This window comes from Oculina patagonica, chromosome 14 (genome assembly GCF_052425735.1).
Source record: "Oculina patagonica isolate OP01 chromosome 14, crgOcupat, whole genome shotgun sequence".
In the NCBI taxonomy this organism is placed as follows: Eukaryota; Metazoa; Cnidaria; class Anthozoa; order Scleractinia; family Oculinidae; genus Oculina; species Oculina patagonica.
Window position 1 is genome coordinate 2,735,670 of NC_135771.1, and position 27,981 is coordinate 2,763,650.

The 27,981-nt window shown below is 39.1% G+C and overlaps 1 protein-coding gene across 2 annotated transcripts; it reads right to left on the reverse strand.

Moving 5' to 3' along the window:
- Positions 1-1,338: 1,338 nt before the first annotated feature.
- LOC144637532 (guanine nucleotide exchange factor subunit RIC1-like) lies at positions 1,339-27,977 on the reverse strand. Of its 2 annotated transcripts, XM_078496609.1 has the most exons (34): positions 27,762-27,977; positions 26,229-26,336; positions 25,586-25,662; positions 24,926-25,024; positions 23,221-23,363; positions 22,548-22,681; positions 22,098-22,189; positions 21,519-21,607; positions 20,653-20,806; positions 20,271-20,319; positions 19,604-19,667; positions 19,122-19,145; positions 18,389-18,444; positions 16,979-17,149; positions 16,172-16,210; positions 15,379-15,489; positions 14,793-14,882; positions 14,185-14,350; positions 13,562-13,666; positions 12,993-13,105; positions 12,253-12,381; positions 11,882-11,978; positions 11,608-11,732; positions 11,292-11,338; positions 10,453-10,577; positions 9,543-9,685; positions 8,593-8,679; positions 7,043-7,090; positions 5,302-5,801; positions 4,601-4,731; positions 3,821-3,964; positions 3,062-3,236; positions 2,502-2,693; positions 1,339-2,084 (listed from the first exon to the last, which is right to left on the reverse strand). In XM_078496609.1, the coding sequence occupies exons 1-34, from the start codon at positions 27,900-27,902 to the stop codon at positions 1,844-1,846; spliced, it is 4,209 nt and encodes a 1,402-aa protein (XP_078352735.1). In that variant the 5' UTR covers positions 27,903-27,977; the 3' UTR covers positions 1,339-1,843. The 2 variants fall into 2 exon arrangements, with proteins under 2 accessions (XP_078352735.1, XP_078352736.1); XM_078496610.1 differs by lacking the exon at positions 19,122-19,145.
- Positions 27,978-27,981: the final 4 nt, after the last annotated feature.

The window sequence follows — 27,981 nt, forward strand, 5'->3', positions numbered from 1 at the left end:
AAATTTTGCGATTTTGCAAAAAAATTTGTTTTTTAATCACTTTAATTTCGCGTTTTTGAGTTAGACACAATTTACATTTTCTTGGTTATATTATTTAACATGCCCTTGAATTAAAAAACGACTTCATCAAAGGAACAATAACGTCAAAATTGGCAAAAACGCAAGAGCGGGACAAAATCTCGGCAAAAGCAACAACATAGCAGTTCCACAATGTCTACAAGTTGGTCATACTTTTACATACATGAGTTAAAATTGTTCTTGAGTCAAATCGGACAACAACATTCATTTACATTTATTTTAGTGATACTAAACTTATTCTTTCTTGATTATTATCATAATGTGAGTCACTTTATTTTCGCGTCATGTAATGTTCGCGACACTTATTGTTCGCGTCACTTTAATTTCGCGATTTTTTTGGAACCGCGAAATTCGCGAAATTAACGTGTTGCGAAAATTTCATGTTATAAGGTACCTTATTCTTACTAATTTTCGCGCGTACTTAATTTTGCAAAAATTCAAGAGCCGAATTTAGCGAGTATTACTTTTGGCGATTGCAAAAAAATTAGAGAAAAAGTGTATTAAATTTCGCGATTTTGTCAGTGTTTTATGGATCCGTGGTCAAAGACTAAGAAACCATTGGAAACACAAAAAGGTCTGGCTCAATGTAACTACAAGGAGCTTGCAAACAGAAACTTTAGTGGCTGTACTAAAGAGGTTTTGAACTAATTTACAAGCTCGAAACAGTAATCAGAGGAAAGGTGCTAGTAAAAAATAAGACGGAAAGATATTTTTAAAGGTAGAAAGTTGCAGTTCCAAACATTTTTAAAGATTTTAATTTTTTTATTATTTTGATATATAAAATTGTATTAATTTTCGCGTGTTTAAATTTCGCGCAATGTTTTTTTTTCGCGCGAACTAAATTTCGCGATTATTTTGAAATCGCGAAAAATCGCGAAAATTAGTAAGAATAAGGTACCAGATTTGCGCCAAAGTTCAAAAATGGCACAAAAGAGTAGAAGGGAATAACCGGGAATGAACTAGGAGACGGATGGGAAATGCAATGGGAAACGCACAGGGAAGTAAGGGAACACATGCGGGGACGTACTAGGAAATCCACAGATTTGTCCTGTTACATCAGTCACAACGCATAGATATTATACATTGTTATGGTGGATCTATGGGAAAATCTCGTGAAAAAGGCCCTTTAAACATTCAAAACAACCGGACCGGCCGGCCAGTTGACAGATGGAAAGCGCCCTCAATGTCAACCTGATCTTTAAATCTTTATTTCCATGGCATCGCAGCATATGAGCCACATGAAAATGTTAGCTACAAAAATATTACAAGACCACATGTTCGTTTTATTTATATATATTATTTATATATTTATTTATACATGTTTTTTTGCCGCTGGCTATTTTTTCAAGTTGTCCTGATGATCGGTCTTCAGAAATAAACCGCCACTTTGTTCAAACAATTTTCAAGGCATTGGAAACAATTTTAGAATATATGTCAAAAAGATATTTCACCCGTTGATAAGTTTAATTCCTATTAAATGTTAAATTTAGGTCTAGTTCGATGCTGTAAAGGCAAACGGGAGCCTTTTATAAAGAATGTACAGTTATTACAGGTTTCTCTACATTTTTCAAAGTTCAATAAGGCCAAAAACTTACAGATATTTACTGGGCAGTCACATTTTTCTTGACTGAGAAGGCAATTGCTTCGTCTCTCCGCGTATTGACGACATTGCCCGCCATATCAGTTGAGCCCCTTTGTTTCTTCAAGCCGTTTTCCAGAATAGAACTGTCCCTAGAATAGAACTCTATCTGATAACGCACAACCCTTATGATACGACACACTCGTACTCGTTCTTTTCTTCCTCGGCCGTTTCCTCGAATTCTACTTGTTCGTCTTCAGGCCTCTCCTCATCCTTACTCGTGCTGGACTGACGTGATTGACGGCTAGACTCAGAGGCAGGACTGCTGTCCTTTTGCTCCTTGGGCGCATTTTTGGCCTCTATCAGCGCTCTCTCCAAAGCGAGCCAGTGCTCCTTGTGAAGCCCGAGAAACAAATGGTAACCATGGCTACAAGAAAAAAAATCAACGAATAGGAATGGTAAGGAATAGAAAACAAAATCTACCTGTCCCTACTATCAATTATGATAAAAATGTGCTAATACGCCCGCGAGAAATAAGCCACAGAGATGATTATTACAAGACGCAAAATTCCACGAAAGCCAATTCCCGAGTTTTTTGAACAATTACAGCTAGAAAAGTAGCCAGCGTAGCTCGGCGTTCTAGTCAGTCGGGGAGAGCGAGAAATCGTGCGCGAGAAATCTCCTTCTGCGTTCCGCCGTCGTTTTGCTCGCGCGCGCGATTTCTCGCTCTCCCCGACTGACTAGAACGCCAAGCTACGCTGGCTACTAGAAAAGACAAAAATTTAGCGAACACAAAATTGCTTTAGAAAAAATACAGATTTCAACTTGAACCGACGGGACTTACCAATTCTGCTCAGCCCAGGCCTCCAGCGATTCTATTCCGTCTTTTATCCGGGTCAGTGAGTCAACGTTTGTGTCACGAAGTTTAATGACGTCATCGACGAAGTCTGTCAAACACGTGCTGTCACGCAACACCAGGGAAAGAATGAACCACCAGTCGTGACACTTGGCCTCCACAAAAATCTGAAGTAAAAATCTTAAAGCGGGGAAAAAGATTTCCATGAGATATTTCTCTATGGTAACAATAAACGTGATACATTTGAGGACCTCGTACTCTTGTAAGTAACGATACAGTATTTGGGTTGAGGAAACGATTCGGCGTTGTTGATAATAAAGGGCAGGACACCCACAGTTTTTATTCTTGATTATGTATGCCAAATTACAACTACTGATTTTTGATCAAACAAATTATTTTAGAAAAAGAAGATTACCAGATTGGTAGAAAAACTCTATTCATTGAACATACCATCTCGAGATTTAAGCTAGCTAGTGCTGTCCCTACAAGTTTGATTATCTTTATTTCTAATTTTAACATCAACCTAGCAGAAGTAAAAAAAAACTGACCTTATTTCTCTTAGTGCCGGTAAAGAGCCGTTGAATGCAAGCTGGGTACGAATTTCCTGTACATCCGCGTATCCAGGCCCCTCTCCACCCCAGATCCAGTCCTCCTCGCCATCCATTGAGTACGCGACTGAGCTGGTTTCTGATGGATCACCACTGACTCGACCGGTGTCATCGCCTGTTGAAAAAATGAAAAGCTGGTCCGTTATGCGTACATTGGTATCGTGATTTTGATTCTTTGCAAACAGTCTGATAAAATTCACACTATCTACAGAATGCTTTAAATCTTGGCATCTTCTTAACAGCGTTCTCCTCAACAGACAAGAAGAAGCTGTAACTGCCTTTTTTAAAAAGACTTCCATAACACGGGTCAAAAGCTATCAGTGTGCAATGCACCTTTGTCACTAGTTAATTAAAAGCGTAATGAAACTAATTTCATCTTTTTATTTCATCTCTGGAAGTGGAATAACTGTTGATCACTCTGCGGGAATGAATGCTTCAGACTGACTGACTGACTGACTGACTGACTGGCTGACTGACTGACTGATTGATTGATTAATTGACTGACTGACCAACTAACTGACTGACCGACCGACCGACCGACCGACCGACCGACCGACCGACTGATTGACTGACTAATTGATTGAATGACTGATTGACTGACTGACTGACCGACCAACCGACCGACTGCTGACTGACCGACTGACTGACTGACTTATTGATTGATTGATTTATTGACTGACTGACTGACTAATAACTTACTCTTACACACTGGAGACAAATGTGCCTCTTCCTCCTCCACTTCTTCTCCAAGCTCGATTCCTAGTTCCATTCTACTCTCCAACTCATCCAGAGTCTGTCGCCCGCCACCCGCGCTTCCTGACGAGGACACTGATGACAATCGACCTGAAACAAAGCATCCTCAGTATTCAGCCACTTTTTAAACTTCCTCCGACTTATGAAAACGTAAAACTTTTGCCAACCCTTCGTCAACGTACCCGTCAGGTTTCCAAATCTGGCTAGCCAATCAGAAAACAGAGCGTGACACCAACAATTCTCGCGCGAACCTTTCCGCCAAAAATCGGGGGATTCCTAATTCTCTTGGAGGTAATTTCCACCGACAATTCCGCTCAAAATGGTGCTGATATTTTACTGAATAGTTTCGATGCACGTATTGTACCAATCTCACCGTATCATACAGTAGAATCCCGATTTTTCGAACCCTCGGTTTCTCGATACTCCCGATTTCTCGAAGCAATTTACGTTTCCCCTGGGGGTCGAGAAGTTGGGATTCTACTGTATTAACATCTAAAAATATGAACTCTCCTTTCAGATGGTAAGACATTTCTTACAAAGTTAGTTGTGAGAATTTAGTGGCACATCAAGACAATATTTCCAGTTGATGATTGTCTATATTCTCATTACCTGTCTGCTTAACAATGTATTGAGATTGTAAGGATAAATTTAAGGTTGATCACACTGGGGAATATTATTGAGCCCCGCCCCTCGCCAGCTTAGCCGGCAAGAAAAACATTTCCTTACCATATCTACTCCAGAGTTTAGGCGACATTGGTCCAGAGGCCAGTTGATTGACAGCTGGGTAAGGAAGATCGAAATTCCTGTGGATGCTTGTTAAAGTCTCGATATAATCGTCTACACGAGCGGCGCGATTTCTACAAATAGTATAGCAAGGTGTTACTTATAGGTAAACTTATATCCTGTAGAAAGGTAAAATGTAAATGTTGTTTATGCTGGCCTTGCACTAAGCTTTAAAATAGCTAGCTTCAAGACGCGGCACGGAAAGAGAGATATTTTAAATGAACAAAACATGGTTAAAACACTCAACTGGCAGACAATTGTCTATTATCAAAGCATTATTAAGGAGTTGAACTCGGGAAGTTGGAGAACAAATCCAGCTATTGGCAGGGTGGAGGGTAGCCTCCTTAGCAGCCGTTGTTTGGATTTGTCACGCACCAATGGAGGGAGCTCGTCACGTAACGCTTCCTCCATCACCAGCATTGCGTGACGACCCAAACAACGGCTGTGAAAGGACTAGGTGGAGAGCTTGAACCCGGGATTTCCGAATTGCAACACCAGCGCCCTAAACCATTTGGCCACGCTGGTTCTTGTAGCCTGCTACAAATCTATATTTGATGGTTTTCTTTATTCTCAATAGGTTTTGCTTGACAATGTATTGAGAATGTTAGGAGAAACTAGATGCGGATCATCTGACGTTTACGTACTTTTCTTTCCTAAGCCAAGGTACAAGAGCGAACTCCAAATGAGCGGCGAATTTTCCCAAGTCTCTGAGGCGCGTGGCTGTTAATAACAGCCTGGCGTGACGATTCAAAATAGTGTCGATGAAAAAATTGTCAGCAGTGTCAAGCTCCGTGGGTCGCCTTGGCGGAGTAGGTGAAGTTGGAGAGCCTGCTGATACTGTTTTCCGCGCCTTGTCAATTGACCCTGTCCTCGATAAAGAACCTTTCTCTGTCGAAGGAGTTCTTCTTGTGAATTCTTTATCCATAGAACCTCCGCGCGTGAGAGACGCGCGCGTAGGGGCCTTGGACACACTCGAGGAGCGCGCGTGAGGGTTAACCACGTACGGGATGTCCTCACCGTCCACTGAAGCAGTTGGACTTAGGGGTGGGGGGTGGTGTGGTTTGACAACCGTCGGGGACCGTGGAGGGGAGTCAAGTTCGTCTGCACCAATGCAACGCAGGAAACGGACAAGATCTTGTGCAATCTGCGAAGAAAAAGAAAACGATTGAAATTCACTCCCGAGTGCGAGGTTCAGATCGGATGATGACTTCTAACTGGAGAAGTCCTAAAGAGTGAAAAGGTTTTACACTTTGATTTACATGGCAAGATGCAATTTTCAGGGGGATATAAGCCAGGCGCGGTGACCTAATGGGTAGCGCGCTCGCCTCCGAGTCGAACGGTCCGGGTTCGAGGCCTGGCCGGGGCGCTGCGTTGTGTTCTTGGGCAAGACACTTGACTCTCACAGTGCCTCTCACCACCCAGATGTATAAATGGGTACCGGCGAACTTACTGCTGGGGGTAACCCTGCGATGGACTAGCATCCCATCCAGGGGGGAGTAGCAATATTCCTAGTCGCTTAATGCTACGGATACCGGGATAAGCTCCGGCCTGTATGGGCCACTAGGCTCGAAGCAGACTTTACCTACCATAAGCCATCATGTGTCTTGTGTGATGCACATTTCTGGTGCCAAGTTTGAAGACTACTGAACACTGCTCTAATATTTCTAGAGAAACTCTTGATTCAGTGTTATATCTTTTTTGTGGAACAATTTGTGACGTCATCGCTCTCCTCATTTGCATAATACAAAAACGTAAATACCGTATTTTCTCGAATGAACGCCGGACCCCGATTAAACGCCGGCCTCGTATAAACGCCGGGTCAAAATAGCTAGTTTTTATATAAACGCCAGGGGCGTTTGTTCGAGGTCCCGGCGTTTATTTGAGGTCAAGCTAACAAGTAAATATATTCTGTTTGTCACAAATCTCAATTGCAACATAAACTATCCAATCAGTAATAGTGCACCTTTGGGAAATAATTATCTTTGAATACCCATGGACACTTTTTCGGGGCAGAACGAAGAGAAAAATCGTCCCGCCTTGACAAACTGCCCCTTGGTCTCATAGATCAGTAACAATAAATCAATCTGAAAAATTGGCAGAAAATTGCAGTCCGTTAATAAACGCCGGGCCCCGATTAAACGCCGGCTTCAAATAAACGCCGGGTTCACGAAGCCAAGTTTGAAATAAACGCCGGGGGCGTTTATTTGAGAAAATACGGTATCTCTAAAACGATTTCAAAACGGAAAACACCAATCTTCTTTTTTTTGAAAAGCCTTCAAAATAAGCAGCAATTATTTTTTTACTTCAATAAGTTCATAAGCAATTTAACAACAGCCACACAGCGCAGTAAGTAAAATCTGAAATGGCATTCACTTAAAAACTCACGTTCCATTTGCAGCTGTCCAAAGCTTTATCCAGCAAGATGGTAGCATGCTAAAAGAAAAATCGAGTTTCAACACTGAAAAAGCTAAAACTTAGGCCCTGTTTATACGTCGAATTTAATTCAGACGAATTTAATTCAAATTAAATTCGTCGATTATTCGACGTTAATTGCCGCCTGATTTAGACGTCGAATTTAATTCAACCGAATTTAATCTTTCACCCGAGTCTTCAGCACTTCTGACCAGTGGCGGGGATAATTGACATAATTCCCGCAAAAACTAACGGGAGATCGCGAAATTTTTTCAACACAACAACAACCTGGCGAGGTTTACGAAGGCATTATTGCTGGAGAAAATATCCAGAGAAAGACAGCAGAGAAGGCAGCTGCGACGTCGAATGTTGACACTGGTAGTGATGAAGAAAATGTTTCTTGCGCGAGTTTGTTTATCGATTTGTCTGCTGTTACAATTACAAGATGAAGACGTTCAGCGTCACCGGAGTTGTCGTCGCAGTATCAGAAATACATGATGGTGGGAATTGGTCTGGGCGACATATGATGAAGGAAGATTCGAGAAAGCGTTTCGAGTGTCAAGAAAAACATTCAACTTTATTTTAAAGAACATTCGACCCGACATTGAGAAAAAAACCGTGACAGAAACTCCCCCAGGGCACACTGCAAACAGTAACCAACACTTTTGTTTGCCTCCCATCCCACCGTTTCTTCGTTTTCTTTAGCAATCGAACATTCCAACCGAACACACACGCTTCTCCCACAAGCTATGCATGAATATTTTGTGGTCCGTGTTGCAATTTATGCAAGCGGACGGCATTTTTCCTCCACAACCGACGACATACTTCAACAACGTGCGAAAAACGCGAGAAGACGCCTGTGCGCATGCGACATGAACGAAACTTTCCACGAATCTACCACGGGCTCAATGGGGATACATTATGATAATGTATGCATTTAATTCGATGCGTCTGTTGTGCGACGTCTAAACTGAAGACGCGCTATCGATATTTTTTTCGTCCTACCGAGACGAATACAACGTCTTGGACGAATTTAATTTCCCAGACGAATCTAATTCGATTTATACGTCGCACAATCGTCGAATTTAATTGCTAAATGGTCCTTGAATTATTTTCGTCCCAATTAAATTCGACGATTGTGCGACGTATAAACAGGGCCTTAAAAAAAAAAATCAACAAGAACAACAAACAAAATTGGGTCAACTCGAGAGACATTCAGTGTTACCTTTCACAATATTCCCTACTCCCACAATAACTGCAGTCGCCTGCTCCTTTCACAAGGATTCCTATATTAAGCCAGCAGGGGTCACCCGAATTAAATCTACTGTTAAAACTCCCAGCTGACAGAAGCCTTTCTTCATTTCTTCTTCTTTTTATCATTTGTCAACGGTAACCCAAGCCAATTACATTTGTTGTTTCACTTAACTCTTCTGACCCAGTAACACGTAGTCTGTCTAATGTGCGTGGATGTGCCAGGTGGCTGAAGATACTAAGGGGTTGATTAACATTTTTCTTTCACAAACCTGTTTGCTGACAGTTGGCTGTTCTAAGTTTTGTAAGATAATGAGATAGGAAGCCGCAGTCTCCAGTTTACCAGCCGCAAGACAATCCTGACAGAAACAGAATTAGAAAAACTTTTAATTGAATAAAAAAACCAGCAAGTTAGTAAAAAGACTGTTGCTCTACAGTGACGATCATGGTAAAGTGACCACCATGCTGATCTGAAAAACTGACGTTTATTAAATGAATGCTTTTTCAACGTTATCCCTTCGTCGGAGATAACGTACGAAATGTTTAGTTTTCCAAATTTAAGTCGGCTGTTAATCAACCCTTAAGAAGTCCAAGATGATAGTTAATCCAGATTGTTACAATTTTACAGTTGAGTCTCTGCTTACGTACACCTCTGGTAGGCGGACAATAATGATAATGATAATACTGATAATGAATTTATATAGCGCATTTTCCATAGTATATGTTCAAATGCGCTTTACACATACTGCAATTTACTACACAAGGCCAGACCACAACACCGGGAGCTTCGTGCCCTACTCTTTGCGAATAGTGTGTGGGTTCTTTAACGTCCCCTGTGATAATACTGAAGATACAGGAGACGGGACCTATGGTTTATCGTCCTTTTCCGAGAAGACTAGAATGTCTAACCATTTGCAGATGTAATTACAAAGGCAGCACATTCTCCTCAGTTATTTTAAGACCCTGAGTGTTGGTCCGGTCTGATGTTCGAACCCACGACCTCCCGCACAGCAGTCCGGCGCTCTACCAACTGAGCTAACCAGGCGGCAAACATTCAACCTGCTATAAGTGGACACTTAGTCATGGTCCCAGCCACATACAAACACTAAATTTTAACCTCCCATAAGCAGACACCTCTCCAAAGTGGACACTAAGTCGTGGTCCCAACCACATACAAACACTACATAACACCTCTCCGAAATGAACATGTTAAATTGCTTACTGCAAACAGATCTCGTGGATTTCCGACAGCCATAAATAAATAACTCCATAGGGCCACTTCTGTTTTTCTCGCGCAATGCACCACTGTCTCTAGATACTGAGGAAATTCTTTTATAAACCGAACAATACGTGGAAGGAGAGCATCTGGCAAAAAGAAAATAGTAAAAAGTTAGAAACTACAGATAGTTTACTCTAACTGTCAGATTTTTAACATTATTTAATAACATAACATCCTCTGACAGACACCTTCCTTAGTAAGGCACTTAGTTATTATGGTCCCAGTTCACATACAAACGCTTCATTTTTGACCACACATAAGTGGACACCTCTCCTTAGTGGACACTTAATCGTTACATTTTCAGCCTCCCATAAGCGGACACCTTCTTAGTGGTCATGGTTCTAGCCACACACAACCAGTGAATTTTTAACAAAAGCAAACACCTCTCCAACTTTAGCCTACGCTTTTTCAGATCCCAGACACATAAAAACACTACATTTTTTAACCTCTCACAAGCAGACACATCTCCTAAGCGGACACTTCGGATACTATCCATTAGTTAGAACTGGCCAGCCAGACCGGTGTTTCTTTCGAAAACAGAATTCCGTTGTTTGTCAGATTTGTTCTGTCGAATCAGTCAGTGCATGAATGTTATACACTGCTTTGGTGCATTTGTGGGAAAATCTCGTGGAACAAATGCCCCATTTCACATTAAAAAACACCGGACCGGCCGGCCACTTGTAACCAATGAAAAGCACCCTTTGTCGTGGTCCCAGCCAAATACAAACACTGCTTATATAACCTCCCATAAGTGGACACTTATTCAGATCCTAAGGGTACGAAACGCTTAACTGTACCTAGATCATATAAAACCCGATAATAATTCTTTGATTTTGTAAAGTAATAACATCACCTGGAATGGGTTCGGATGCCGTGGCTTCTTCTTCTAACACTTCATGTAACATGAGTTCAAGTACGTGAGGGAAGTATGGCAGATCACAGCACATGTTGGCGATCTTCAGTGCTTGTTGACCCAAACTGAAAACGAAATTGAGAAAATCCAGAATACGCCATAATCTATTCATAAAGTGGTCGAGGGCGTTCTCACATTTGTATCTTTACTGAAGTAAAAGCATGTTGTTCAGTTTCTTTTTTCCAAACCTTCTTCTCATTTCGATGATTCGTTGGACGGAGGGCTCTTTTTCACTCGCTCGTTCGTTAGTTCGTTCATTCGTTCGCTCACTTATTCGTTCGCTCGCTGGTTGGTTGGTTGCTTGCTTGCTTCGTTCACTCGCTCGTTGGTTGGTTGGTTGGCTCGTTCGTTTACTCGTTCGTTCGTTCGTTCGTTCGTTCGTTCGTTCGTTCGTTCGTTCGTTCGTTCGTTCGTTCGTTCGTTCGTTCGTTCGTTCGTTCGTTCGTTCGTTCGTTCGTTCGTTCGTTCGTTCGTTCGTTCGTTCGTTCGTTCGTTCGTTCGTTCGTTCGTTTGTTCGTTCGTTCGCTCGTTCACTCGCTCGTTGGTTGGTTGGTTGGTTGGTTGGTTGGTTCGTTCACTCGCTCGTTCGGGCATGCGTTCGTTCGTTCATTCGTTCGTTCGTTCGCTGGTTCACTCGTTGACTCGCTCGTTGGTTGGTTGGTTGGTTGGTTCGTTCGTTCACTCGCTCGTTCTTTCATTCGTGGATTCATTTAACTACAAACTTTTCATTCTGAAGAGATAATAAAGAAGACAAAGGGCTGAACGGAAACAGTACTTACTTTCGACGCAGAAGCTGCCTCAAAACATGGTGCAGGTATATTTGAGTCTAAGAGAAAAGTAAATGTACAATCAAATTAAAGTCAAATGGAATTATCTATCACGATTCTAGTACCCAGCAGTTGGTATAAAAAACAGAGACCAATATCTAACTTCTCCCAACATTATCAACACATCATACAGACAGGTGATGAGAATAAATAAAATTATCAACTGAAGATATTGTCTTGGTGAATCACAAGATTTAACATCATGAGAACTGTATGGTTATTACAAAGGATACTTTGAATTTGAATTTGAATTCAACAGACGACTAACCGTTCTTTCCAGTGTACAGAAAGGAAAGGCTTGGGGTGAAAGAGATGTTGGAGCAGGTGATGTACATTCTAACGGCATTGGCTCATTAGCAGCACCAAGAATTACAGCATCTTGAAATAACACAGCTGTAAAAAATAAATTTAAGTTAAAAGTGTAATTCCTCTTACATTCAAAAAAGGGTTGAGAGAAGGGATCTCTCGCCCGGGGGTTAGACTGAGGGCGGGGGGAAGACTGACACTTTAGAACCGTTAGGATAACAGTTTACAAAGCTCACCTAGCGGATAGATGTTTAGCTGAAATGGAAGCATGATTCGCTTGGAGAGAAAATTTGGCGGATTTTCATCATTTCCTGGGAACAAAGGAAGCCAGACCTGTGAATCAAAGCAAACAGTAGTGATAAAGTTTTATTTTTTCCATAAAGGCAAGAAGTAGTGCTTTTAAAAGTGGAAATACTGGCTCAGCAAATTGACTTAAAAAGCGGCTTTCATTAGTAAGGTTGTTACGTGTACAACAAATGCTCTTCAAATTCGAGGAATAGAAAATGGGGGGTTTTTTTGATATACATGTATATCTACAATGAAATTCTCCTAACTAAGCTTTAGCGAACATGTAGAGACAAGCAAAGAGAATTTGTATAAACATCACCTTCATTCCATTGGCTCCACATCCCAGCCACAGTGCTTCCATCAGGTGTCGTTTGGTTCGACTTGATGTTGATGATGTCCACACGTTCTCCACACACGAAGCCAACACAACAGGCGAACAAAATGACGACTGAACACAAGAACAACGCTTTATAAGTTAACAGTTGCTTCGCAGGAGGAGTTGATAATAACAAGCTCAATCGGTTGATAAAGACGAAACTTAGTCTATCTTAGTTGTTTTCAAGACGACTCAACTAAGGGTGTGTGTGTGTGTGTGTGGGGGGGGGGGGGGGGGGGGGGCTTATAAGTGGAATAACAAAACGTTTCAAAATAAGCTACAGCAGCGTTGATCGAAATACATTTTCCATTAACTGGTTTCGGGTAAAGCTTTAAAAACTCATAGGAAATCAAATCTATTTCAATAATTGGAACAATATAGTGGGAGGGGGGCTTTGAGATGGAAATATTATTTTAAAACACCGATTGAAACGAACGGTACAGGTTTGAAAGGGATAAATCATTTCATATACATTACATCGGTGCAGGGTTTGATAGCAGCATTTTTCAACCTTTTGCATCAAACGGTAATATGGTACAAATTCACCATGATGGACGGAACGCTACGCAACGGGACATTCAAAACAAAGAATGCTTGGCTGGTAGACGTCACTTGGTTCCGGCATGACAGATTTTGTACCACGTGACGGTTTGTAATTGCTAAAGAACTTTAATCATTCATACCTTTTTTGCCTTTCTTTCAGGATATAATTTGTCTTTCTGAAGCATCAATAAGCGCCCACCAACATTTGTGATAAGTGACTCTACACCGTCCAGTCCATCTGAGCCTTGGTACTCTGAGGAAAAAAAAGCGACTTTTAAGACGCCATCTCTTCCTTAAAGGACACCTCCTACTGTTGGTCCCGTGAGGCGTCCCAGCCGTTTGTCAGCTATTTTACCATAACAACTGAAATTCCCTATGAGGCGGCACCTCTGTAAGATGGACAGTTGGAGCCGGTCTCGACGGTGTCCGTTTTAGAGAGAGTTGACTGAATCACACTCAAGGTTGGTTTCTATACACCAGTTTTGCTGGATTTTCACTGACGCGTAATTTTTTACGTGCGTTTATGTGTGTGAAAAATTTTAGAGAAATGTATGAACGGCTTGCGTACACGTTTTTGCAAGTCGTTCATACATTGTCTCTAAATTTTTTCATGAACGTAAAAAATAACGCATCAGTGAAAATCCACCTTTGGACTGTGACTTCTTAAGCACCTGCCTAACATTATAAGTTAGCGTGACATTTTACTTACCGGCATACAGTGAAGTTAGTGTGACATGAACCACTGCTAAGGGATGAGGCACGTGATTTACTAATGACACTTCTTGCACACGTGACACATGTACCTCGGGAACGTCTGTGAGAGATAAGGGGAATAAACAACATTGTTTATTCTTTTTTTGGATAGAATTGTATGTTTTTTGCAATTCGCTTTAATCTTAGGAACCAGAAAGAAAAATTAGAGGAGACTTGGGAGAGTAGAATGCCTCTCAGTCCAGTCCCCCTGTTTCCTTCTCGGTCTATTGTTTCCTTGTCGCGAAAATATTCTGTCCTTTTCCTAGGAAGCTTGAAAAACGCAAGATAACCGTTGTGTTTTATTTTGTTGAACTGTTATTAGAGCTATCATTCAATTTAAAGACCAGGTTGTATTTTGTACCGGGAAAAGGGGGAAAATACTTTGCCATGTTAAGACGCCTTGCTTGTTTGTTTGTTAAAAGGAGTTCCGCCGAAAGATTAAACTTGCTACAGGATTCAAAAGAAATCAAACAACATCCAAACCACAACACAAAAGCTGACAAAAAATAGTTTCTGCAATACCAAGATACACTCCGTTTAGTCAGCAAAAGGAAGTCCTGTAAAAAAATATGTCCTTACTTGGATCATCATCTGTCCTCTCCAGTGAAAAGAACACCACTCGTGAGTCAGCGCAATAAACCAACAGCAAGCAGCGGAACACATTCACCAGGAAGGCTGGGGCAGGGAGCTTCACATTCAGTGCAAACGCATTGTCTAAATTACATGTTCTAGGGTAGAAACGTACCTACAAAAAAAAATCAAATGAAAGTTTTTGTTTTAAGATTTTCCACTTCTTAGTCATTGCATGAAAAATCAGGTTCTTATCTTATCTTATCAAGAACTTCGTGGAAAGTTGGGTCCATTAATGTCAAAGCCGTTTTCATTCGAGTGCGTGAAACCAAAGCCAAAGAATAGCCAATCGCAAGAAACGTAAACCACACTTGTAACGAACCAATAAAAACACAAAGTAAATATACGGAACAGGTGCCCAGGCGCGGGAAAACTCCTTTGAACACATCACAACTTGCAGCTGATTGGTTGAGTTGGTGGCACAAGTTTTTTAAGCCAATCACAGAGCGTAGAGTAAAGCAAAAGCAAAGCCATCCAAAAAGCCATCCAGGATTTTCGACATTTAATTGAAAGCCAAGTTATTGAAGGCTTGAGTCAAAGTATATATAGATACTTACTTCATCTGATGACGAACTGAAGTTGTAGCAGGGCACAATGAGAAAATCTCGCCACCAAGATAGGCCACCACGACACGAAAAGCTTTGTTCCTACAATAAGAAAGGGACGGCATCAGTGAATCAGTGATTATATTCTTTCTTTTACAACACAACATTACAATCACCATAATCAAGACACAGAGTAGAATCCCAATTTCTCGAACCCCCGGTTTCAAACTCCCAATATTTCGAACCAACTTTCTCTCTCTTGCGTAGTACTTCTCTGTAATTTTACCCCTAAAATTCTCGAACCTCCAGATTTATCGAAGCAATTTTCCGTAGGTTCCAGAGATCGGGATTCAATTGTATAAAACTTCTTATACCCACCCATTAATTTTTGCGCGCGCTCTTGGTGTGTTGGGTTTTTTTTTTTTTTTATTTTAATTTTTTTTTTTTTTTTTTTTGTTAGAAAAAAATTTTTTTGTTTTTTTTTTTTTTTCCCCATAACCTCATAATGTAGCCCCCCACCACCCAAAACCCCACTCACTACCACACTTTACCTATACATAAACTAAAAAAAAATTGATAAACCATAATATTATAATACCTGTGACACGTTTCCAAAGAGTTTCCACTTCCTGCTATTGAGTGAATAGTGAGCGATTCCTGTTCTACCCGCTACAGCAACGCAACGTCCAGTCGTATCAACAGCTGCATACTACACGAAATTTAAGAAGGTACAAACGATCAGCTAGCCAGTCACTTTTTCGAAAAAAAAATGTTTCCGATTGTCTAATCCCGTTCTTGTTTATGCATTTACCAGTATTTACAGCTTCTAGCCTTGTGAACGTTATTTTTTTTAATTTAAATTTTTTTTATTATTATTATTACGAACACACAATAATTACAACAATACAATAATTACAACACTTACACAACAAACGGGCTCTGCCTACTCTAATTACAATACAAATTTACGATATTATATCCTATTTACAAAGATATATTCTAAGTTGTTACAGTATGATATTCTGCTTACGCTGGTACTAAAAGACTTACACATACTACTACTATTATATTACATACTATTATTACACATAATGATTTACACAATTATTTTCTATATCTATATTTACGAGAAATTAACTTACAGACAGCACCTAGTCCTTGATATTATAAAGCTTGATTGCTATTCAAGAAAAAGCTTCCATTTAGCCTGAAATTTTTTTTAAGGCCAAATTGTTTTGAGAGGCTATAAGCTTCTCCGTCTCGTATTTTCTCTGGACTATATCTTCAAGCCTTGTAAACGTTCATTGATTAACTGAGTGGCGAATACCAATGTCACATACTACTATGTCTACTGTATTAAAAAAGATTTTGTTTTTGTGTGTTACACTTACCCTGATTGGCCAGTTGCTGTCCAGATAATTTGATGGAATCTAAAGCGATTTAAAGAATAACCTTGAGATCTTAAGAACGGGTGCACTGAGCAGGAGGAGGCAGCATAACCGATTAGTTACAGTGCGACCGCGTTACCGGGCCACCCAACAACTTTTACAAGTGTCATCTTGTAATATTTACATTTCACTGGTGTGATAAATAAGATGTAACAAGTGTCATTTGATCGTATCAACTCGAAGGAGGCATGTCGTCAAACAAATATAATATCAGAGAAAACTTGAGGGCCACGGAAGGCGCGTCGCACTGTAAGGACGATGGTGTTGTAATTCAAAGGTTTCAGTTTCAAACCCTCCAACCTGCCACTAGCTGGATTTGTTCCCGGTAGTCCCGAATTCAAATCCTCGGTCACCCTTGGTAAATAGCCAACTTGTCTGCCTCCTACCGTTGGGATTTTGAACCACGTAACGTACGCTTATTGAAAAATTATTTGTTTTCACTGTTTGGGTGGCATGCTTGGCTATCTTGAAGCTAAATGCGTGACCACTATAAAAATATTTTCATTTTTTAATTTACAAAACAAAATAGAATAACACCAACATTTCCAAATTCCAACTCGACCTGGACAGAGGACCCGCATGAAAACCAACTAGCGCTGATGTGGCTTCCTCTCTAAATATATCTTTTTTTTTTTTTTTATTATTTATAAAAACAATGTTTTTCGTTTTCACAAGCATCAATGTTAAACAAATCGTGATATAATTACAGTCCCTATCCTCTACCCTTTGTTCATGAGCTGAACTACTTACCTGTATAACAATCCACTGTTTGTTACTGACTAAAGTACTGTGCCCAACAGGCCCACCAATCACAGGCCTAGGTCCATTTCCCTCTATAAGATCTTGTGTCTCAGACACCATATCTCCAGTATTTAGATACAAACACTCCTCTCCTTGGAGAAAGAGATGCTCATGATTGCTCTTCAAGGGATGGAATCATAAAACATGACAGTCAGAAAACCTGTCAAACCTAACCTTGAAATAGGAAGTCCTACAGTCAACCCATTCTCGTCCCCATAGCCCTTTCGTTCCTCTTAAACTGGCTGAGCCTTGGCACGAGGAAACGAAGGACTCTGGGGACACAGGATTTGCAGTCCTAGATTCTAGGACTTCCGGTCCTCATGTATGCAGTCATGAAGTTTCAAAAGAATGTATGAGAGAGTCCTTACGTTTTCGACTTCCCTTTAGGGAATCTATGTTTGTTTCAGCCATTAAAAAAAATTCGATTTAATTCAAAAATCCTATGTCCCCAGAGCCCTCTGTTTTCTCGTGCCAAACCGGCTAAGAGAAATGAAAGGGCTATGGGGACGAGAATGGTCAACCGCTCTCTCTAAAGCAGGACAATGATCATGAGGTTTCCACCTTTTAAAAAGAGTTCAAATACAGATGAACAAGTGAAATTCACCCACAACCAGCCAACTTTGTTCACCCACCTAACATTGATGCGTACTCAGAGAGAGTTGACTGTGCTATTAGCTTTCACTTTGAGTTCTGATACGTTTGATTCGCTGTTGTTTTGTGGAAAGCTGTATTTGTATTGCTTTTGGTTTCTTGCATTATTATGCCGTTGAATGTTGAATCTTGATCACAAGTAGTCACTATGTTTCTCACTAACCACAACACCAACAAATTATATGCTTTCCACATAATAACAGCGAATCAAACGTATCAGAACTCAAAGTGAAAGCATGCCATGAACTGGTTAAAATACCTTAAAATAGCATTAAATTTTTAATCTTTACTGTGATTGATTTCAGGTGTTGCTCATATCTTCTAAACAATATTTTATTACATGTATTAGGCTAAATTAACGGTAATGCTGAAATGAACCCCGATAACGCTCTACCCCAGAGCCTCTTGTCCCTCTTAGCCTGTGCAGAAGAAACAAGTGGCTCTGGGGACACAAAATTTGTTTTGCTGGATTTAACAAAAGGAACAGCCAACCAAATGAACTGTTTTAAAATCCCTTTGTTATACAATCTGGAGTTTCAAACGTTTGATGTGATTGGCTAGATTTGAAACTTACTAAAATGTAGCCAATCAAGTCATATTGTCCTGGAGGCACTTATTTCTCGTGCACAGTGGAGAGTTGGATTTCCATTTAAAAGTGAATGAAAAACCATATGCTTACAATAGACATTTTGCAATTATGTCACTTACCATGCATGGATTTACTGTCAAAGTGCTTTTAACAAACTGAAGCTGCATAATGTCACCTGAAATTAGTTTGAAAAAAGATATGTAAACAAGTGAGTACAAGTGCAAGGTATTTTCACACTGTTTCTGTTGAGTTACATAAATTAAGCTAACATAAATACTTAGCTGGAATGGGTGGAAGGCTCAGGAAATCTAACAACACTATGTGAACATTTTAAAGCTGTAAATAAAAGCAAAAAATGTGAAAGCAGGAAAAGGAGGTAATAAAGGAAGGATACTCTTTTGTGATTTTCTACACTCATAACATACACTTGACTTTCTTATCTCTTTTCTTATCAAAAACATGTTGAGGTTAATCTGAAAGGCAGGGATAGATTTAAGTAGTGCTTTTGCTTGTTTGTTGTTTTGTTTTTATCAGTTAAGATGTTTGGCAAACAATCTCAGAAATATCCAGTACATTTAATCAGTGCAGGTTAATGCTTTTCAGTATACATTGGAAATAAAGATATTCCAAATGATATTCCAAATTCTTACAAAAGTTCACTTATTATTATTCATTGTTTGGTTAAATCTTGAGTTGCAAGAAAACTGAGGCAAAGAGAAAAATAGTATTTACAAACAACTTAATATTAACAAAAGTTTAGAAAGATAACAACAAGGGAAATTAATTATAATTATTGCATGTAGTTCACATCCATTTAAATGCTTTTTAACAGGTTATTGTTTAAATTTATACCTGAAACATCATCATTCATGCAATCTATCAAAAATAAAAAAGCAAATTTAAAACAGTTTTATTGTTTAAACTTAATAAAAGTCAAATTGCATGGCAGGCAAATAGTTCAGTCTATGTATTAAAATTTAATCTTTGTAAAAAAGCAGACTAGTGCAGTCATAGTAAGTTTAAACAAGACCATGTTTAAGTGAATTAACCCACAAAACAATATCTCCTAGCTGATGATTTCTTTATTTTCAACACCTGTCTGCTTGACAATTAGTTTTATTTATACTATGCGGAGAAATTAGATGCTGTTCGCCATTGGTAATTTAAGGCTTACATAATCCATTAATAATATAATGAAGTCTCTTTCCCTCTTCTGTTTCATTTACTTGTCAATGATGTTTTCTCAAGTTTACATGTTATACACAATTTGTGCACCCTACATCCTATCTGCCAAATGAATAAAATTTTAATTGAGCTGTAAATTAGAGCTTTACCTGCAGTGCCACTCTCTTCGTCAGCAGACACCATTGCCAAGTTGTAGCCTTCTGGGCCCCACCCCTAGCAGACAAAAAAATATCAGGGCCAAGTTAAAGCTTAACAACTATTACTGAGCAAGGTAAAATTTTCAAAAAGGAAAGACATCAGAATCCACTAAAAGTGGGTCAAAGCCATGAAAGAGTAGATGAGGACTGCAGGGAAGGAAGGCTAAGAGGTGGATGGAGGCCTAGGGGTGGTATGTACAATAATAAAAGTGGAAAACAAAGATGGCTGCAAGCAGCAGAGTGCTGAGGTCATAAGTGCCACTTGGCAATTGAAAAGTTAGTGAGATATTTTAAAAAAGAGTGAAGCACTCTGCAGTGGATTAGTAAGTAAGTAACGTCTTTATTTATAGAGGGTAGCACTTAATAGCTATAAAGCTAACAAACTTGTGGCCCTCCTATTTGCAAGTATTAAAAAAATCTACGATACACATTAAAAAACCTACGATATACAATAATATATAAGAAATGAATTACCAAAGAAACGGATTGCAGTTTCGATGCTTTTAACTTGTTATTTTAGTACGTCTAACCATTGGTCTTCAGGAATTAAACGATTCGGAAGCAATTTGATCTTTGCTGCAGCCAGCAGTTTTTAGACTAAGGGAAAGGAGGCACTTACCATTGACTTGATGTGTAGAGGATTGTGGAGAACAGCTTCTTGAGATGTCCTGCAAAAGAAAACACATCAAGTCACAATCAGAATCTTCCACTTGATTCTATGTGTCTGTGTCCTTTGTGGGGATTAGCCAGAGTGATAACTTAGTTTCACTTAGAACTACAACATGAAAATTGCCCTCACTATAGAATACACTGCTGCAGTATATCATTAACATAACATAACAGGGGAACATAACATAATTTGGCGTCTTTTTTCTTTTTTTTTCGGTTTCTCCTTTCCTCTTTTAAAAAAAACTCCCACTTAATTTTCTCTCAATTTTTGGAGTAGTCTCTTTTCTTTTAATTATAGCTAATATTAAATGTAAGTTGCACATTCAAGTTACCCGTAGTCTCCTCCAAGAGTGCACATCAGAAGTGATCCAAATACACTCCACACGGCAAGTCCGCCATGACACGCCCATGACCAAGCCACAGCAATAGCACAGCCATCAGGTGTCCAGGACAGACACTGGATACCACCTGTAGCCTGGACGGCATCTGTTAGCATTATTGTTAAGTACAATCCTTTGACTTAGAGTGCATTGGTCAGTCGTACAGGGCTCAAAAAAACTTGCCGAATAATTCCAACTTGCCTATACGACTAAGCAGCTCTCAAAATGTGATTGTCCAGGACAGAACTTTGCAAGCTTACAAACTTGTCTAAGTTTTTCTCTCTTTTTTTGGTTTAGTCAACTAACTTACCTAGGCCCTTGCCTGCTAAGTGAGAATAAAAAATCACTTGCCTAGCAGGAAAATCTATTTATCTCAGATGAAAGCCTGCGCCACTTTTGCGCTGTCTCAAAAGGCAATTAGGTGGAACAATTTTAATAGCTGATTATCAACCAGAAGTTGTTAGAGGTAACTTAACTGCCATTATAGCAAATTTGGAAAAGCCAACGTTTCAAGCATAAGCCATTCACCAGAGCTCTGACAAAAGGCTACATACATGTACAGTGTATTTTGCCATGAAGAAGGGCTAATGCTTGAAATATTATCTGCTTTTCCAAATTTGCTACTTAACAGCAGTTAATTTTACCCTTATTAACATCCAGTTGATAAATCATATAAAGTGTTTTGGTTTAACATACTATCTGTAGTCCTCTTGAGCAACTATTCCTTCTTTATATTCATTCCTTCCAAGAAAAACTATCAGTGAATAAAATTTCAACAAAATGCTTGAAACAGCATAAAGGTAAACATAAAAGGATACCAGGATAATCTTTACTTGATAAAATAAGTCTGTGAGAAAGCTGTAAACCTCCTGTCAGATCATCAAAACCATACACCAGACTTTCACCACTGAAAAACGGAGAAGGAAGAAATATTAAGAAAAATTAGAAGTGGGAATGAAAAACATGAGAGAGATCTGTGTTAAAGTCTTAAATATATTGATCACTACTTCAAAGTACCATATACTTAGTCATTTTTTTTAACAGGGCTTCTGAAATTTTACGCGGTCGCGGAGCCGCGAAATTCAGGCATATCCGCGAAATACTACAGACAGATTTTCAAGGACCAAAAACCAATTTCAAGGACTTTCAAGGCCTTGTTTTTTTTATTTTGAAATTCAAGGACTTTCAAGGACTTTCAAGGTGCGTGCGAAGGTTCCCTGATGTAGTAAGTAGGAGTATTTTCTACTCCCCCCTGGATGGGATGCTAGTCCATAGGTAGGGACTTGATTCTCTCGGGAAAAAGTGCCAGTCTCTCTCCATGGACAATTTTTATACACTGAAATATACATCAAAACAGTATTTAAGGAGAATTTTAGTTTTGATAAAGGTTTGGTTACTTAGTGCATCCAAATGCGATCAGTCTGTATCTGTGGTTGATGGCCACACAAGTTGCTGAGGTTAAATCTCTGGCCCAAAGACCAATAATATCCTAGAATAAAAAAAAATGCAGATTACATTAAATCCAAAAACCAAGAACTCAATGCATTTACACACTCTCTAGCATGATAATTGATACACTATGCTGTTTCAGTCAAGAATAAACTAATGCTCATTAATAAGGCTCATAATCCAAAATCTGAACTAACATTATCCCTAACTCTGGTTCAGCAAGAATGATAAATGATAAATTTATGAGAACATTCCAAACAAGAGATTGCTTTTAATGAACACTACATCTAAATGTAAGGATCTATATAAATAATTATATAAATAGCAAATACAAAATTATTAATTAAAAATTAATATTGTTCAATGATTAGACAACACAACAGTGGTATGATACTTACAGAGCATTCAAAGTTGGCTGTCTCAGCAGATAAAAAGCCTCCTCTTCCATCAGCTAGCACAACAGCAAACCCTCCCAACAGAGGACTGTATTCCATTGCTCTGAAACTCACACCTTCAGTCTTTAAAGGGATTGCTGGAGAGAACAAGTGAATGTAAACTTAACAGTCAACAAGTTGCATGACAAACTTCTTGATCATGACTGTCTTGTATGTACTACTGAAGACTGCTGATTAATCATTTGATATTTGCTGGAAACATTATAGTACATAGCTATGTGAACTTCTGATTAGTTCATAATAATTATAAGAGGGTCTTTATTAGGTATGTCTTTGATCCCATTAAAAAAAAATTACAGTCAATCCTATTTTGATCCTGGATTTCAGCTCTGATGGATCCGTGGTTCCATTGCTGTGATATTTGAACCATGGACTATGATCCCTAGATATTACAACCCTGTTAAAAGTCTTTATAGTCAAATTGCAAATCAGACAAAACAAATTATTGCCAGTAGCTTGTAGCTATAATTATGATGTTACACCAGCATGTCTAACATGCATAGAGATTGCATTTTTCAGTCTAGATCTCAGAGTGGCACCTCTTTCTTGCAGGGTGATGGAAAAATAGTAACCGCGAGTGACTTCTGTTTGTAAACACATGGCAAGTTATATTTACCTCGTGCATTTTCCAAGTCATTTGTGAATGGTATGGAGTGTATAGACATGGTCATTTCTCCTTCAAGCAAGCCATGCCAGTTTACTCGCTGAAGCAGACCACTACCAGTGGAAACAAATAACTCATCACGTCTTGGAGCCACACTACAAATAAATAAATTTAAAGGAAACATATAACACATTAATCATCATCATCTGTCCTTATCGCCCTATTGGACGCATAAGGCCTCCATACCAGTTATTATTATTTTTGTGCATTCTATCAAATATTAGAATATAGCCGCTATATACGCGCGATGGAATTCTAGCGGGCATTATTTTTAATAGAACATAGCTGAAAACTATAGAAGCCCAGTACCCCTGATGTGCGAATTGTTTGTTGAATTTCGCTGAACGACTTCGTCGACTTCGCCTCTATTCTCTTGTTTTGTTGTTTAAATGATGCTTTAAAGCAGGAAGTTTTTATCAGAAACGTTTTACCTGCTTAAATGGAACTGAGACAGTGCCAAAGGAAGCGACAGATGAAGAAAGAATCGTTGAAATTTGTTGTTCTTCTTTGGAGTTGTGTACGCCACTATTTTGCCGTTAACTGCCCGAAATTGATTGGAATTATTTAGCAAAACAAGCCGGACTCTCGAAACGCTTTGAGGTAAGAAACGTTTTTTAGCCACAATCTAAAGACAGAACACTCCACTTTTGTTCTTTTTAAATCGAAATAAGAGGCGAATTTGAAAAACTTGCTGCGAAACGAACGCATGAAAATTTTTCATTTGAATGAAATTGAAGTATAGGCTTAACCAAACTTGAATGCGTAAATATTTCAACTAGATTTGTCGGCTTTGTGAGAATCTTTTGGAAGTTGGAGAAAGGACTATATAAATAGGAAATATGAATGAAATGGTATCTTGGTTTATTTATAAAGAAGCCGCCAATAAAAAGAATAAACTAAATTTTCACTTTTACCAAAGTTGCGTGCGTTTGTAAATGCCGTGAGCGGCCGCGAGTCTTGTAAGTTCTGTGCTTTTTTTAATGCTATATTCTAAACCCACTAGAAGATGGTTTTCCTATGTCCTATAAGAAAATAATGCACTTTTGAGGTCTAGAAAAGCAGCTGAATGCCCTCGCCTGACGGCTCGGGCATCCACTAGCAGCTTTTATAGACCTCAAGCGTGCATTATTTTCTTATAGAACATGGAAAACCATCTTCTAGTAGGTAAATAGAAACACTCATGAAAGTTTGGGAGAACCTGACAAAGCTGAGCAAATACTCCTACAACTCAAGTTATTCAAGTTGCATGTGAGAGCAGACGGCTTTTTCAGCTTGAGTTTCACCCATCAAGAAAAGACTGTTGATCTTTTCTTGGCAGGTGAAACTCGAGCCGAAAAGGCCGTCTGCTCTTGCAAGCTCAAGTTATCACTGACAGCATTATTTTCATGTTCTCCTCAACTCCTACTTGTGTTTCTTTTTATTCAAACAGAAACATGGCAAGACACAAGAACAGGGAAACATTTGTTGGGGACACAAAATGTTTCTGACAAATCAGAAACATTTTTTTGTGTCCCCAACAACTGTTGCTCATGCAGGCAAACATGGAAACATTTGTGTTCGCAACAATATACGCAACATTGTGCCCCTTGTTTGCCACCACCTTTAGACCTTGTCTTGAACTCAATGCTCAATTTCATTTATTTTATAGAATGCACACCTTGTTACACCTCCTGAGATAGGCACAATGGCAACTTCTACAAGTTTCAGAGCTGGTACACCTGCATGCGAAGTAACAGAAGAATGCCTTCGAGAGTAACTGAAAGATCAAAACAATTGACAGGTTTAATTTGTATAGAAAACTGATGTTTGTGGGTCAAAGAATTTTTCCGTTTTAAACATTGGATTAGTGTAAAATATGTAGGTCAAGTCTGGCAGGGGGTAGATATAGCATTTGAAATAGATCTTGGCAAATTTTTTGTGGAAATTTTTTTAAAACATTTGAATGTATTAAGTGTCAGCAGACACTTCCATGGCATAAAAAATTGGATTTAACCGATACCTTTTACCCAGGGTAAAGGCAGTTAAGGCGGTCTTTGCCAATACAGACTGTGTACCTTTTATTGTGATAAAGGCTGTCTTTGATTTTGATCAAAGGTATTACGCTTTTGTACAAAATATGGCATATTTCGAACAAATGTTCATCATCAGAGAGGTAAACTCTGAAATGCCTAGTATATATATAATTAAAACAGAACAAATGTTGGAAAAAATCAAATGCCCGAGCGGTGATTTGAACCCACGACACCCCAATCTCATGGAAGGTAGCACCTTTTCGTGCCATATTCTTGTCCATCACTTGTGACAATGATAATCTTACCTTGAGAATCTTGGAACATAAAGGTGAACTCCATTGCTTCTCTGTAACTCTAGGAACACAATCTTTCCTTCAGAGGTCTTTACATAAAAAGGAAAAACATTGGTAAAAAGTTAGTACAAGTTACTACAATAACATATAATAAATAAGCAAGAATGTACATGTATCAGTTTGTGATGTTTGTGATTTTATTTTTAATTATTTCCAAGAGTTTCCTGAAGTCTTCATTGTTGTTTATGGGAAGCATGGAGGCCTAATGGTTGGCACACTGGACTCGAGCAGTCCAGGTTCTAGCCCTGGCCAGGGTCATTGTGTTTTGTTCTTGAGCAAAACACTTTACTCTCATAGTGCTTCTCTTTATCCAGGTGTATAAAATTATTAATCGGTATCGGTGAATTTACTGCTGGGGGTCACCCTGCGATGGACTAGCATCCCATCCAGGGGCAGTAGACACAATCTGAGCCACTTCATGCTATGGAAACCGGGATAAGCTCCGGCCTGATGAGCCACTAGACTGGTATGCAGACTTAACCTACCTACCTTACGTTCATGTTGTAAACATTTTTAAAAAAATTGTTCCAAGCATGACATTTTTTGGCAAATTATGATGATACGAACAAATGTATGTTAACTACAGTAGACCTACCGTAACAGCTAAGGCAGTGGAATCCGGTTTCCAAGCAACAGTCACATTCCTACCAACATCTCTGATGGCATCGTATGATCTTCGGTAAGCAACCACTAGCACTCTTGGCTAAAAAGACAAGAAGATTAGTTTTTATCCATTTATGAAACCTGCTCAAAATCTAGGATCCAGCCAATCAAAAAATTACAAAATTTCTCTAGAGGTTTGCACCTTCCACAACTTTTTTGGGCTTCAAATTTTGTTGTAGAACATTACTATTGTTTGTGTTCTTCACCATTATTGGATCATTTATGAGAAAAGGTCACCTACAGTGTTTTGATTCATTTGGTAACCAGTAATTAATTTTGTTCAAAGTGACCTAGTTCAAAAAGTTGCATTGTAATCTTCTTCATATTTCATGATCGATTTTACCAAGTATTTTCCCTCTCCTTTTGTTCTACCTTGTAACGGTCATTAAATTATTTCCTTCCCACAGAAGATTCCATACAATTCCCCTGCATTCCCCAACATAACCCTATGGTTGACTATCGCAACTGAAGCATAATTATGTAATTGTGTTTACAGTAATTTATCTTTGGTTTTAAAATTTTAAAACCAGTTTTAATAGGGGGTTTAAAATGAAAATGTTTTGAAGTAGGACGTGCTTATTTGTCATGAGCTGATTGCTATGACTACAGTAAGGGTGTAGAATGGTAAAACTCCTCGCCGAGATGCCAAAACCCTTGTTTAAAATCCGAGACAGAGACGCCACCATTCAAAAATCCAAACATGAGACTTTGATAGAGCTCCCCCACTTTGTCTGCTCAATGCTTTGTGCTAAAAATTATTTCTAGATAAATCAGAACGGTAAATTTAGGAGCAGTAAAGAGCATTATATCATGATATTTTTTTCTTTTTGCTGTTGCTTTATGACAGTTCATTCAGATTAAACTTTTGCTTGGCTTGCAAGATTCCAAAACTCAAATTGTAAAAATAATTCGAGATTCTGAGATTTTTTGCGAGCTCAAGATTCTGAGATAATAGTTTGCAAAGCAGAGACTTTGAGACCCCCCTGAAATTTGCCAAGACTCACTTTATTCCAAGGACCATTCTACACCCCTTACAGCAACCGGCAAGATATAATCAAGAAGCTGCCAGAACTCCAGCGCTTGCCAGCTTGTTTGGAAAACCTTGGACTCAGTTTGATTTTTAGTTTTCATTGTCTCATATTCAAAATCATAATCTAAAACAAAAGGAAATATACATCAAATGGCTTGAAAAATTTTAAAGCAAAGGTAAATTTGAACCTCCCAACAAAAATATCATAATATTAAGCTTAAATTTTTTCGCACAGGTGGGTCATTTGGATGGAGAAAACAACCAGTGATTTGAATATTCAAGAATTGTCAGAGTGCTGGTGAATATCGCCACAAAGTTAGCTTATTTGGTACCTCTACAAGCACAAAATACTGTTATTATCCTTTGAGGTGTAAATCTAGCTAAACGCGTGTAAATAACAATGATAAAATGATGTAAAATAAAAACTACAGTCACCCGATTGTTCCAGACGCAAACACTATGGTCCGAAACCACGGCCAGCAGTGAGCGATCTCTGTTATATTTCAGCGATTTTAGCTCACCACAGTGGACATCCTTTGAGCTAAAGTACTTCGGCCAACCGATTGGGAAGTACATTTCAAGAAATGATGCGTTTTTGCGGCATAGTTTTACTTGTAACGCGAAGCGATCTGTTCCGCCGCCATGTTGTTGTTCT